This window comes from Amphiprion ocellaris, chromosome 10 (assembly GCF_022539595.1).
Source record: "Amphiprion ocellaris isolate individual 3 ecotype Okinawa chromosome 10, ASM2253959v1, whole genome shotgun sequence".
Classification (NCBI taxonomy): Eukaryota; Metazoa; Chordata; class Actinopteri; family Pomacentridae; genus Amphiprion; species Amphiprion ocellaris.
This window is the reverse complement of record NC_072775.1, coordinates 2,270,386-2,284,262: the sequence shown is the minus strand read 5'-3', so window position 1 is coordinate 2,284,262 and position 13,877 is coordinate 2,270,386. Positions and strand designations below refer to the sequence as shown.

The 13,877-nt window shown below is 34.1% G+C and overlaps 1 protein-coding gene across 1 annotated transcript in view; it reads left to right on the top strand.

Annotated features, from left to right (window-relative positions):
* Positions 1–460: 460 nt before the first annotated feature.
* Positions 461–13,877, top strand: part of LOC111586146 (guanine nucleotide binding protein (G protein), alpha activating activity polypeptide, olfactory type) — a 90,303-nt gene continuing 76,886 nt past the window's right edge. The window contains exon 1 of the mRNA XM_023295825.3: positions 461–1,203. Within this exon, the coding sequence (XP_023151593.1) occupies positions 690–1,203 (514 nt within the window). The 5' untranslated portion in view covers positions 461–689. The remainder of the gene's footprint in view (positions 1,204–13,877) is intronic.

Sequence of the window (13,877 nt, the reverse complement as noted above, 5' to 3'; positions counted from 1 at the left end):
TTTATTTATTTATTCTTTTATTTATTCCTCTTCATATTTACACATTTAATTACTTATTTTAAACAGATTTTTTTTAAAAATCCTCTAAATATTTTTACATTTATTTCCTTTTTTAAAACAGATTTTTAAAAAATTGAATCCTCTTTATATTTATGCATTTATTTCCTTTTTTTGAACAGATTTATCTTTTATTATGGCACTCCCGTGACTCCATATCAGCTGTCTGCAGGAGACTCCTACTGCTTCAGACATGCAGGCATGAAATGTGAGGAATGAAAATCATGACCAGCATTCTCGAAATGGCCCTACTGTAGTAACGTGACGTGCCGCGCATTACACCTAAAAGCTGCGCAGGAGGATCGTTTTCTGTCTGCGCCGCCGACAGCCGCTTGTTTCCTCCACGGTTGTGCTTTCGTTGACTTACGGTAAGGTGGACCCGCAGTGTCCACTGAAGGATCAGGTGATCCACTAACTACGAAGCGAAGGCTGACTGGGGAAAATGCAAAATGACATATAGCAAATGTCGGAGCATAATTCATTCACATTTTGGGCTCAGATTCGGACCTAACTCGCACCGCTGGAGCTCCGGTGTGACGATGGCTCGCTAGGTGGTCGGCGGCGCAACGGCGATCTTTTTCCATATTTTAATTTATGAGAAATCACATTCACAGACAAATATTGGTTTCAACATGGGGCTGTGCTACAGTCTGCGTCCCCGGCTCTTTGGGGACCTGAGCGGCTCTATCTCAAACGCTACCTCGGACTCGGACCAGCCTCCGGACACCGCCGTGCCGACCCGCGCCGGGGGACCTCGACAGGAGGACACTGGGGGATGCGGGGAGACGTCGTCGCTGCGCGGCGGCGGTGGAGGCGGCGGCGGCCTGGTGCGCCCCGGGGACCCTGCTGCCAGGCTCCCGGCCGGGGAGCACCGCCGCGGAGACACCGGCACCGACGGTGTGCTCATACAGAACGGAGGCGGCGGAGGTGGAGGAGGAGGCAGCGGGAAGGGGACCGGGAAGGACCGCGGCCGACGCTTACAGCTGCTGCAAAAGACCAGCACCCAAAAGCAGAAAAACTGGGACAAACTGCTGGTGGAGGAGAAGGAGGCCGAGAAGGAGGCGAAGAAAGTCAGTAAGAACATCGACCGGGCGCTGAAGGAGCTGAAGCGGGAGTACAAGCAGACGCACCGGCTGCTGCTGCTCGGTAGGTCCAGACCTTTATTAGAACCGGGCCGGTTATTATGTCACTGTCGAGGCCTCCAACACATCTGTCGGCTCTGAACACGACCGCCTGCGGCTGTCGGGGACAAATGATGGAGATGTGGGGCCTGCTGTCCTCAGACATGTAGGACTAACTAATGTAGGGAATATTTAACAGGAACCACCTCTTAGCCTGGATACTGGGCCACATTCACTCTGAAAACCAGAATAATATAGTCAAATATAGTGTATGAGAGAGTCACATCTGTCCAGGGACAACAGATGAGCCATAAAAAGCTAACATTTTAGACACATTTACTGCATTTATGTCAATACATAGAGTACTGTAAGATCATAGAGTACAACTGTAGTGTCACATATTTTGGAAGGTTTAATGCATAAAAGTATACAGAGTTAATTTGACTTTGGCTACTGCACCACATTTACCCTGAAAACCAGAATAATATAGTAAAATATAGTGTAGAAGTGAGTGGCATCTGTCCAGGAACAACAGATGAACCATGTAAACCTAATATTTTAGACACATTTGCTGTATAATATATCAAAGAGTAGAATATAGTAGAGTAATACTGTAGTGTCACATTGTGTAGATTTTAGCAGGTTTAGTGCATAAAATCATATAGAGATATGACTTAGCTTTGACTACTGGGCCATACTTTCCCTGAAAATCAGAACGATATAGTTCATGTCTGTCCAGGGACAACAGATGCACCAAATAAACCAAATATTTTAGACGAACAGACACTTCCACAGTGTCTATGGCAATACATAGAAGGGTATAATATAGTACAGTGCTACTGCAGGGTACATGTTAGTATCTTTAGTGTATAAAGATATAAAGAGATCACTTAGCTTTGGATATTTGGTCATTTTGTTTTAAAGACTAGTATAGTATATAAAAAGGTGACATCTATCCAAGGACAACAGATGACCCCAAATATTTTTGACTAACTGACACATTCATAGTATTTATGTCAGTATATAGAGTACTACATAGTAGAGTGCTGCTGTAGTATCCCATAGGCTGCATGTTAGTAGGTTTAATGCATAAAATATATAGAGATCTCTTAGCTTTTGGCTACTGGGCCACATTTACCATGAAAACCAGGATAACATAGTGCAGTGGCATCGTCCAGGGACAACAGATGAACCATGTAAACCTAATACTGTAGATCTAATTGACACATTCACTGTATTTTTTTTTTACCATATAGAAGACTATAATATAATAGAATACTACTGTAGTGTCACAGATTTTGGTAGGTTTAATGTATAAAAGTATACAGAGTTAACTTGATTTTGGCTACTGGGCCCTGAAACCCAAAATAATATACTATAATCTAGTATATAAAAGAGTGACATCTGTCCAGGGACAACAGATGAACCATGTAAACCTAATAATACAGATTTAACTGACACAGTTATAATATTTTTTCCAATATATAGAAGAGTAAATTACAGTAGAGTGGATTGTCATGTAGAGTAAATGTTAGTAGGTTTAATGCATATCAGTACATAGAGACCACTCAGCTTTGGATATTGGGTCATGTTTGTTGCGTCTGCCCCTTTAAAGTCAGTTATTTTTGCAATAAATAAACATAGAATGTGACAGAAAAGAGGCCTACATTAATACAGTGCAGTTTACGTTTAGGACGTAAGAGGTAAATAGATTTTTGGGCTGAATATTGTGCATTTACAGCATTTGTTTTTTGTAAATGAAGTCATACATAGCATAGAGACCATTTAGTTTTTGGCTACTGGGTCACATTTGTTCTGAAAACCTGAGGAATATAATAAAATATGATGTACAAGAGTGTGACATCTGTCCAGGGACAACAGATGAACCATATAACCCAAACATCGTTGGCTAACTGGCACATTCACAGTATTTTTTTTCAACCTATACAAGAGTATAATATGGAAGAGTGCATGTATAGTGTCACATTTGGTTTAGTTTATTATGTTTAAGGCGTTAAAGTATCCAGAGATCACTAGGCTTTGGCTATTAGGTCGTGTTTTTAGCGTGGCCCATTTACACTCTGGTGTTTTGGACATTAAATAAACATATAGTGTGGTAGAAAAGATGCAAGTAGTATTATATATTTACCCTGAAAACCAGAATAATCCATTATAGTGTATATAAGTGAAAGACACCAAATGAACCTAATAATTTTAGACTAACTGACACATTCACTGTATTTTTTGTTAACATATTAAGAAGTAGAATATAGTAGAGTACTACTGCAGTGTCACATAGAGTACAGGGTCTCTCTCTCTCTCTCTCTCTCTCTCTCTCTCTCTCTCTCTCTCTCTCTCTCTCTCTCTCTCTCTCTCTCTCTCTCTCTCTCTCTCTCTCTCTCTCTCTCTCTCTCTCTCTCTCTCTCTCTCTCTCTCTCTCTCTCTCTCTCTCTATATATATATATACACTTACATTCTAGCCTATAAAACTATTTATATTTTGAATGCTGTTCACACGACAAGCATAACCAAAGCTAACTGGTATCTTGCACATCGATAGTGTTTTTTTGTCCCCAAAAATGAATCCATAGTACAGTAGTGTGTACTATAACTTTAGTATACAACCATATACTGTATAGAATTTAGCTGGTTATTGGGCTATATTTGCCCTGAAAACCACAGTTGTATTGTACAGTATGGTATATAAGACAGTAGCATCTGTCCAGATGCAACATATGAACCATATAACCCAAACATCTTTGACTAACTGGCACATTTACATGTTTTTTTCTCATTATATAGAATAGTGGAGTAGAGGTCTATAGTCAGTAACGTGCTGTATCATCAGGCTTTAGTGTAAATACATTTTTGTCAGTAATTTTATCCATAGTATAGTAGTGTGTACTGTAGATACACCATTTAGTGTTTGGTTACTGGTCCATGTTTGACCACTGTAATGTATAGTGTAATATAAAGTATAATTTCCTTACTTATTGTGATTGCATTGTTGCATTACTACAGCATTATTTTAACATATGTGTGTCAGTGTAGTGTCATATAGAGTACGGGGTAGTAAAAGTCAAGACTACTTAGCTTAGCTTTTTATGTTTATGTTCAGGAGACAACATTAAAATAGATTTTTGTTCAACTGTTGCACATTTACAGTGTTTTTTTCCCGACATATAGGAGAGGATAGTGTAGTAGATTGCTAGAGAAATGTCATATAAAGTAGAATTTAGTGTATAAAGATTTAGAGAGCCACTTAGCTTGGATTTTTGGTCTCATTTCTAGCATCTGTCGATTTGAAGTCAGTTATTTTTGCAATAAATAAACGTATAGTGTGGTAGAAAAGAGGCCTGTAGTGTAATAGAAACTATAGCTTAGCAGGCCGTAGTGTAAGTTCATGTTCAGGAAACAACATTAAAATAGATTTTTGTCCAGCTTTTGCACGTTTACAGTGTTTTTTTCCAACACATAGGAGAGTATAGTGTAGTAGATTGGTAGTGAAGTGTCATATAAAGTAGAGTTTAGGTGGTTTATTCTGTAAAGAGACCACTTAGCTTGGATTTTTGGTACTGTTTCTAGCATCTGTCAATTTAAAATCTGCTGTTTTTGCAATACAGTGTGGTAGAGTAGAGGCCTGTAGTGTAAATACATGTGGCTATTTTATTTATCAGTAATTTTATCCACAGTATAGTAGTGTATACTGTATATACACCATTTAGTGTTTGGCTACTGTCCCATGTTTGACCCCAGTGTAGTGTTCTATAATGTATAGTGTAATATCAAGTATAATTTGCCAAACTGTTGTTCTTTTACAGTATTATTTTAACATATTGTATAATTTACTAGAGTGCCAGTGTGGTGTCATATAGTATCAGTAAAGACTACGTAGCTTGGCTTTTTGGTCATGTTTTTCATTTAAAGTCTGTTATTTTTGCCATAAATAAACATCTATTGTGGTAGAAAAGAGGCTGTAATGTAGTAATGTTGATAGTGTAATATAAAAATAACTTGAGTCAACAGTTTAAGTACATGTCCAGGTTTTAGTGTAAATACATGAATCATAATACAGTGGTATGTACTGTAAGTATAGTCACAGTGCTGTTGGTCCATGCTTGAGTACAGTTTCATGTCCTTAGGTGTTTTTTTTTTCTACATATGGCAGAGTATAATATCGTTTAGTGTCACACAGAGTGCAGGTTAGTCTGCTCAGGGCATGAAGACATATAGAGAGCACTTAGATGGGCTTTTGGTTCATGTTTGTCGTATCTGTACAGGTTTTGTTTGGACTGTAGCACATTTAAGACTCTAGAAACGAGGCCAGAGATCCAAGCTAAGTGGTCTCTCTACAGATTAAACCACCCAAACTCTACTTTATATGACATTTCACGAGCAATCTACTACACTATCCTCTCCTATATGTTGGAACAAATACTGTAAATGTGCAACAGTTGGACAAAAACCTATTTTAATGTTGTCTCCTGAACATAAACGTACGCTACAGCCTGCTAAGTTATTTTTTTTACAATAAATAAACAATCCAAAAAACATTGTTTATTTATTTACAATAAATGTGCATAATGTGTTAGAAAAGAGGCCTATAATGCAGTAAGCTACAGTGTAATATAAAGTACAGTTTGCCAGGTCATTGTGTGCATATATGTCCAGTGACAGCAATAGATTTTTGCACATTTACAGTACATTTTCAACATATAGAAGACTGTAATATAATAGAGTACGGTTTAGTCGGTTTAATCTGCCTGTCCAGCTTTTGCTGGGACTGTGCCACATTAAAATCAGATATTTTTGCAATAAATAAACATATAATATATTAGAAAAGAGGCTCTAATGCAGTAAGCTACAGTTTAATATAAAGGTTATTGTGTACGCGTATGTCCAGTGACAACAACTGATTGTTGCACATTTACGGTGTTTTTCTTTAAACATTGAAGAGTATAATGTAGTATGGAGTGCTGGTGTTTGTTCGCTTCACTTCAGTAGTTTTAGGTCATGGTAGTGTGTACTGTATATACAGCATTTAGCTTTGGGCTACTGGTCTGTGTTTGAGCTCAGCATAGTGTTCTGTGGTCATTTTTTAAGTACATATTGGAGTATTATATAGTAGAGGGCTAGTTCTGTGTTGTATAAAGAGTTTAGTAGGTTTAGCTGCAGACGTTTCAATAGTTAATGACTAAAAACTATTCCTCGATGTTTGAGAAATATACCAGAATTTGTTAAAGTGGAGTTATTCAGTGATTTTTTTTTTCCAATTTATGGACAAATATAATCTGTTTTATTTCAGATTTGGTGTGGTAAACTTGTTGGATTGAAGAATTAGAAATGAAATGGTTCAACATGAAGGGGACTGACTGAGAGCTGGTTTGGTTTGAGTTGAGATCAAGAAATTACACTAAGATTTTTTGATTATTGTGTGAGATAAGGTGTAACTTAGGGGTCCAATAGGCACAAGAAATATAAACGATAGGAGTCCTGTTCAAGCAAAAATGCCAAAACGTTGCTGGTTCCAGCGTTTAAATCTGAATATTTCATACATTTCTTCCTCGTCATTGTTAGTAAACTGAATATGTTTGTGTTTTGGACCGTGAATCAGAAAAAATAACAGTTTGAAGACATTATCTTTGGCTTTAATGAACATTTAGAACCATATTCTTAGATTTTAGAGGCCAAACTATCAATGTATTGATTGACTGAATGAAAACAATAATTTCGTTGGAGAGGATAGTGTAGTAGATTGGTAGTAAAGTGTCATATAAAGTAGAGTTTGGTAGGTTTAGGGTATAAAAATACAAAGAGATCAGTTAGTGCCACACTATATGTTTATTTATTGCAAAAACAACAGACTTCAAATGGATGGACGCTAGAAACGAGACCAAAAATCCAAGCTAATTGATCTCTTTGCAGAATAAACCACAAATAAAAATACATAGAGATCACTTAGCTTTGGCCGTTGGGTGATGTTTGCATTGTGACACATTTAAAATCTGTTATTTTTGCAATAAATAAACATCTGGTGTGGGAGAAAAGAGGCCTGTAGTGTAGTAATGCTGTACAGTGTAGTATAAAGTATACTTCAGTCGTGTAAATGTATGTCCAGAGACAACAATTAAATAGACTTTTTGCTGTCTGTTGCACATTTTCAGTGATTATTTTTGACTAAATGAACCCGTAGTGCAGTAGTTGTGTTACTGTAGCTTGAATGTGCCGCGGTGGTGCACTGTATATGGAGCTTTGTTTGAGTACAGTGTCCTTTGGTGTAGTGTGACATTTGTTCAGGGACAACAGAAACAAAAATAGCCCATTGAGTAACTGTTGCACATTTACAGTAAGGTTTTATTTAATAAATAAACGTACTACGTTGTGCGGCGGAGTGGAGTATAGTTTAAAAGGCTCCATTATACAAACGTAGTTTAAAGAGAGCGCTTTGCTTCCAGCTATAGGGCCGTACTCGCTCTAAAAACCCTCATGGAGTAGTATAGTGTATTATAATACGTGAAAAATAGCCTTTTGAGTAGTTGTTGTATATTCCCAGTCAGGTACTTCAGTATGTACATGCATAGTGGAGCACAGTAGTACAGGTTCATAGTAGTACTATGTAAAGATGTGTGGAGACCACATGTTAACTGTAAATTCTACTTTTGTGGATCCATAAAGGGGTTTTTTATTTACTAAAAATGGCCTTTTTACTTACTTTTAAATACATAAATATCTTGTATAGCAGTTTCGAGTGCAGTGAAGTGACCTGTAGTGGAAGATCAGTTTTTTTTTATACCATAATGTGTGATTTATTGAGTTTACTTAACCCCATTTGCAGTATATCATTGTAGATTAATGTAACAGGCTCAGTACATCTACTATGGATTATATTATATAGTGTATTTTTAATCATCTTGAATTGTTTTATATACTATAGAGTTGTCTTTTCCAGCAGCATGAAAAAATTTACTTTTTTCCTAACGGTTACACAATTTAGATGAATGTTCTCTGATAAATAAATGTGCATTGTTGTGGAGGAGAGTGTGAATTGGTGCTTTGTAGTATTTACACACATGAGTGCCATAATAAAAAATTTAAATAAATAAAGAAAAAAATGTCAATATAAAGAGAAATAAATAAAAAAAATCTGTTAAAAAAAATAAGGAAATAAATGTGTAAATATAAAGATGAATAAATAATAAAAAAATTATTTAAAAAATATGGAAACATACAGGTACATTTTGTACATTTATTTCCTTATTTTTTAACAGATGTATTTTTTTTTATTCATTGTTATATTTATTTTTTTATTATGGCACTCCTGTGATTCCATATAGTGAGACAGTAGAGCACAGGAATTAGAAATTGGAAACAGTTTTTTTTAATTGCCAAGTAGTTTTTTGTTTGTTTTTTACATGCGAATAATTTGACTCTGTTTTAGTGCATAACAGTACAACTAAGAAGCAAGTGGTAAAAATCACATTAATAGCAAGTATAATCAAGAGACCAGTAATAGAATAGATTTTAAAAAGTCATAGTTGTACAGAATAAGGCTGTAGAATAACTGTTGTTGGTTTTAGTGCTGAAATGATGGATTGATCCACAGTTTGTCTGTGATTCCAGTTCTGATCATCACTTTGATAATGTTTGCTGGATTATATATATATATATATATATATCAGTCCGACTGTGTTCAGATGGTGTTTTGTGAGTCTCACTGTTGCCCAAAAGTAGGTTAGGACTCGTTTTATCTGCTAGTTTTCCAAAAAAGATCAGTGCTCAGCTTTCATTGTAGAAAGTCGTGAGCAGAAATAGAAGCTGAAGCATCATGATGAGAAAAAAACGTTTAAAACGATTTAGGCAGCCTTACATAAGATAATAATAATAATAGTAATAATAATGATATAATAACAATAATAATAATGATAATACATTTATTTATAAAGGGCTTTCAGTCAAAGTGCTGTACATAGAGATAAAATCCACAAACATATCCAAACAAACTGAAAACAAACAATAATAATGGCCTAAGTCACTTTTTGACAAAAATATTAAGTCAACGAGTCACACAAACAGAGTTTGTACATTTTAATTTTAATAACTTATAGTCATTTTTTTACGAACTACTTGATTAAAATAGTTTGACTTAAAATGACAAGAAACAACCAGAACTTAATTTAACATAGAACAAGTCTCTGGGGAGTTTTAACTCTTCTACAACACTTAATTTCCTATAAACCTAATTTATTGAGTTCAGTGAACTCTTAGTTGTTCATTCATTCAACTCAAAATGTTGAGTTAAAATGGCTCAAGTTGTAAGAACTCGTGTTTTTTAAGTTTGAAAGTGGTCTGAAAATAAAGTTTGATTTACTGGAATGAAATCTCATAAACTTTGATTAAGGAAACTAGAAAATTCCACTTTAGAAAACAAGTTGAATAAACTTAAGATATTAAGTTGAATCAATAAAAAAACAGGTCTCTGGGGAGTTTTACATCTCCGACAACACTTAATTTCCTATAAACCTAATTTATTGAGTTCAGTGAACTCTTAGTTGTTCATTCATTCAACTCAAAATGTTAAGTTAAAATGGCTCAAGTTGTAAGAACTCGTGTTTTTTAAGTTCAGAAATGTTCTGAAAATAAAGTTGAATTAACTAGAAATTAAATACACAAAATGACAACAAAAATACACAAAATGACAACAAAAATACACAAAATGACACAAAAATACACGAAATCAACAAAATTGCAGAAAACTGCACAAAATGACGACAAAAATACACAAAATGACAACAAAAGCTACAAATTGACAAGAGAAACAAACAGAACGGCACAAAATGACAACAAAAATACACAAAATGTCAACTAAAGGAACAGTAGTGCAACCAAATGACAACAAAAACAAACACGAAATGACACATATCAACAACAAAATGATAGAAAACTGCACAAAATGACAACAAAATGTGTCAACATGACAGGAAAAACAAAATTTCACAAAATGGCAGAAAACTGCACAAAATGACGACAAAAATGTGCAAAATGACTCTTATGTTTTCGTCAAGGAAATTAGAAAAGTTGAGTTGATTTACCTAAATTCCTTTACAACGTTGTAAAATATTAAGTTGAATCAACGGGAAAAAAACTCTGGGGAGTTTGTACTCTTCTACAGCCTTTGTATGGAATCACAGGAGTGCCATAATCAAAGATAAATCTGTTTAAAAATAAAGAAATAAATGTGTCAATATAAATAAAAGAATAAATAAGAAAATAAATGTTAAAAAATTAAGAAATAAATGTGTAAATATAAAGAGGAATAAATATATAAAAAATACGGAAATAAAAAGGTAAATGTTGTCTTTGCTTTTCCCTTTGTTTTTTCCTTTAGTTTTTTCCTTTTTGTTATTGCTTTTACTTGATGGACTGAGCTGTCAATCAAATGGTTTTGGGTGGGGCTTGCTGTCCAGGTGAGTATTCAATACCTGAAAAAAAAAACAAAAAAAAAGGGAAAAAAAAGGGAAAAGCAAAGACAAAATGTACTTTTATATTTCCATATTTTTAATTCATTATTCTTTTATTTATTCCTCTTTGTATTTACACATTTATTTCCTTATTTTTTGACATTTTTTATTTATTCCTCTTTATATTTACACATTTGTTTCCTTTTTAAATAGATTTACTTTTTATTTATTATTTTATTTATTCCTCTATATTTGCACATTTATTTCCTTATTTTTTAACAGATTTTTTCATTTGTTTTTTATTTATTGTTCTTTATATTTATACATTTATTTCCTTATTTTTTAACAGATTTAATTGTTTTTATTTATTCCTCTTTATATTTGCACATTTGTTTCCTTATTTTTTAACAGATTTATTTTTTTGTTTATTCCTCTTTGTATTTACACATTTGTTTCCTTACTTTTTAACATTTATTTTTTATTTATTATTTTATTTATTCCTCCTCATATTTACACATTTACTTCCTTATTTTTTACAGATTTATCTTTTATTGTGGCACTCCTGTGATTCCGTATAAAGGCCCTTCTTTGGCACTCCTGTTAAAAGGACATTACAGTCATCTAAAAGCATGAATTAGGACCTCAGCATCCTGAAATCTTGCCGATGTTTCTGAGGTGAAAACAGGCAGCTCTGGTCTTTAACGTGGAACTCCAGCCAAAGAGTTTGATCAAAGAGAACACCAAGATTCTGGACTCAGTCTTTACAATAAATACCACCTGAAGACTTCAGAAAACCGTCCAACAGAGGAACGCTCACACTGTCACACGTATTTGCTTTACTTTGCTTCTTTTCTGCTCATAATAAACATCTGCCAGTTTAATTTCCTGAGTAAACAGCTCTGGCTAATCACACACAGTAAGAAACGGCTCGTCCTGATGAAGTGTCGTACGGAAAGCTTCTCGGCGTGTTTGACTGGCGTGTCTTTATGGTTTTTGGCGTTTCTCAGCGTCCCGTTTGCAGCTTCAGGACTCTGTTTCCTGAAGCCGGCTGGACTCCTGTTGCATGCCAGAGGACGGAGGTGGTTTGTGTTCCTCTGAAAGTGGACACCTTTCAAATAGTGTTGCATTTCAAGGTGACGTATGCGAGCTAATCTGGGTCACTTTATCTGTTTGTATTTGCAGCAGGTATTTAGTTAAATAAGGATAGACGCAAGGAGCAGCTGCTGATCCCCAAAGGACCGCGGCGTTCGCTTTGAGCTGCTTTTACTCATATTTATGGTTTTTGCTTTTTTTCAAATATAGAAACAAAATGACAGGAAAAATAAACAGAATAATACCTAAGGACAACAAAAATACACAAAACGGTACAAAATGACAACAAAAAGACAGGATGACACAAAACAACACAAATCAATGACGAAATGACAGAAAACTGCACAAAGTGACAACAAAATGTACAAAATGACAACAAAAAGGTACAAAACAACACAAAATGACAGCAAAAATACACAAAATGAAAACAAAAGGGACAAAATGACAAAAAAACTAACAAAACGGCACCAAATGACAACAAAAATACACAAAATGACAACAAAAATACACAAAATGGCAGCAAAAATGCACAAAATGACAACAGAATGCACAAAATGACAACAAAATACACAAAATGGCAACAAAAATACACAAAATGAAAACAAAAAGGGACAAAATGACAACAAAAATACATAATACATAATATTGCAAAGGAATTTAGTTAGATCAACTTATCTTTATTAGTTTACGTAGCTATCTGAGATAGTTAATTAAACTTTATGTTCAGACCACTGTCAAACTTAAAAAACATGAATTCTTATCAGTAAAGCCATTTTACTGAAATTTCTTCAAATAATAAGTTGAATGAATGAATAACTAGATGTTCACTCAACTCAATAAATTGGGTTTATAGGAAATTAAATATTGTGAAAGAGTTGACTTTCTTTTCTTTGTTGATTCAAATAAATATTTGACATCATTGTAAAGGAATTTAATTATGAATTACACTTTTTGTGTGTGTTAAAATCTAAATCGTGAATCACCATCTAATTATATAGACTTCTGGAAACACAGTGTCAATAGAAAATGAGCCCAAAGCTGCCTAACTAACACTCCACTCCTTTTTAAAATGTGCCTGAAGCAGAGGACACGTCAGAAAAGCCTTAAATAGAGTTTCTAGTGCAGCACAGGGATACGTGATGGGAACTGGAAGACTAGTTCCTCTAAAGTCTTGGAGAGGAAGTTGCTTTATTGTTTGGTCTCTTGGATCAGATTCTGCTCAGGCCCATGATAATATCTGTTCCTAGATGTCCTTAACCGGCTGTTTCATATCTCGGCCTTATCGCCTCTGCTGGGCTGAACAACAGGCGGCTAGCAATGTCGAAATGATCTCTGGAACGAGGCGGTGAAAGGCCTGTTGGGTTCACCGCTGACTGGCACGTTGTTTTTGTTTGTTTGTTTGAGCTGCTATCCTGCATGTAAAACCACTTCCTAGATCCACAGTAGTATGGAGTCACAGGAGTGCCATAATAAATAAATAAATTTGTGAAAAAAAGGAAATAAATGTAAATATAAAGAGGAATGAATAAAAAAAGATTTTCTTAAAAAGTAAGAACATAAATGTGTAAATATAAAGAGGAATTAATAAAAGAATAAATAAAAAAATAAATCTGTTAAAAAATAAGGAAATGTCTAAATATAAAGAGGAATAAATAAAAAAATAAATGTGTTAAAAATAAGGAAATAAATGTGTAAATATAAAGAGGAATAAAAAATAAGCCTGTTAAAAAAATAAGGAAACAAATGTGTAAATCTAAAATAAATAAATAAATCTATTAACAAAATAAGAAAATAAACGTGTAAATACAAAATAAATAAATAACTTAATCTATTAAAAAAATAAGGAAATGTGTAAATATAAAAAATAAATAAAAATAAATCTAAAAAAATAAGGAAATGTGTAAATATAAAGAGCAATAAATGAAAGAATAAAAAAATTTAATCTGTTAAAGGTGAGTAGTCAATACCTGAAAAAAACAAAAAATGGAAAAACAAAGGGAAAAGGGAAAAGCAAAGACAAAATTTAACTTAAAATTTCCATATTGTTTAAAATTTATTGTTATTATTTTTATTTCCTTATATTTTAACAGATTTATTTTTTATTTCATTTATTCCTCTTTATATTTACACATTTATTTCCTTATTTTAT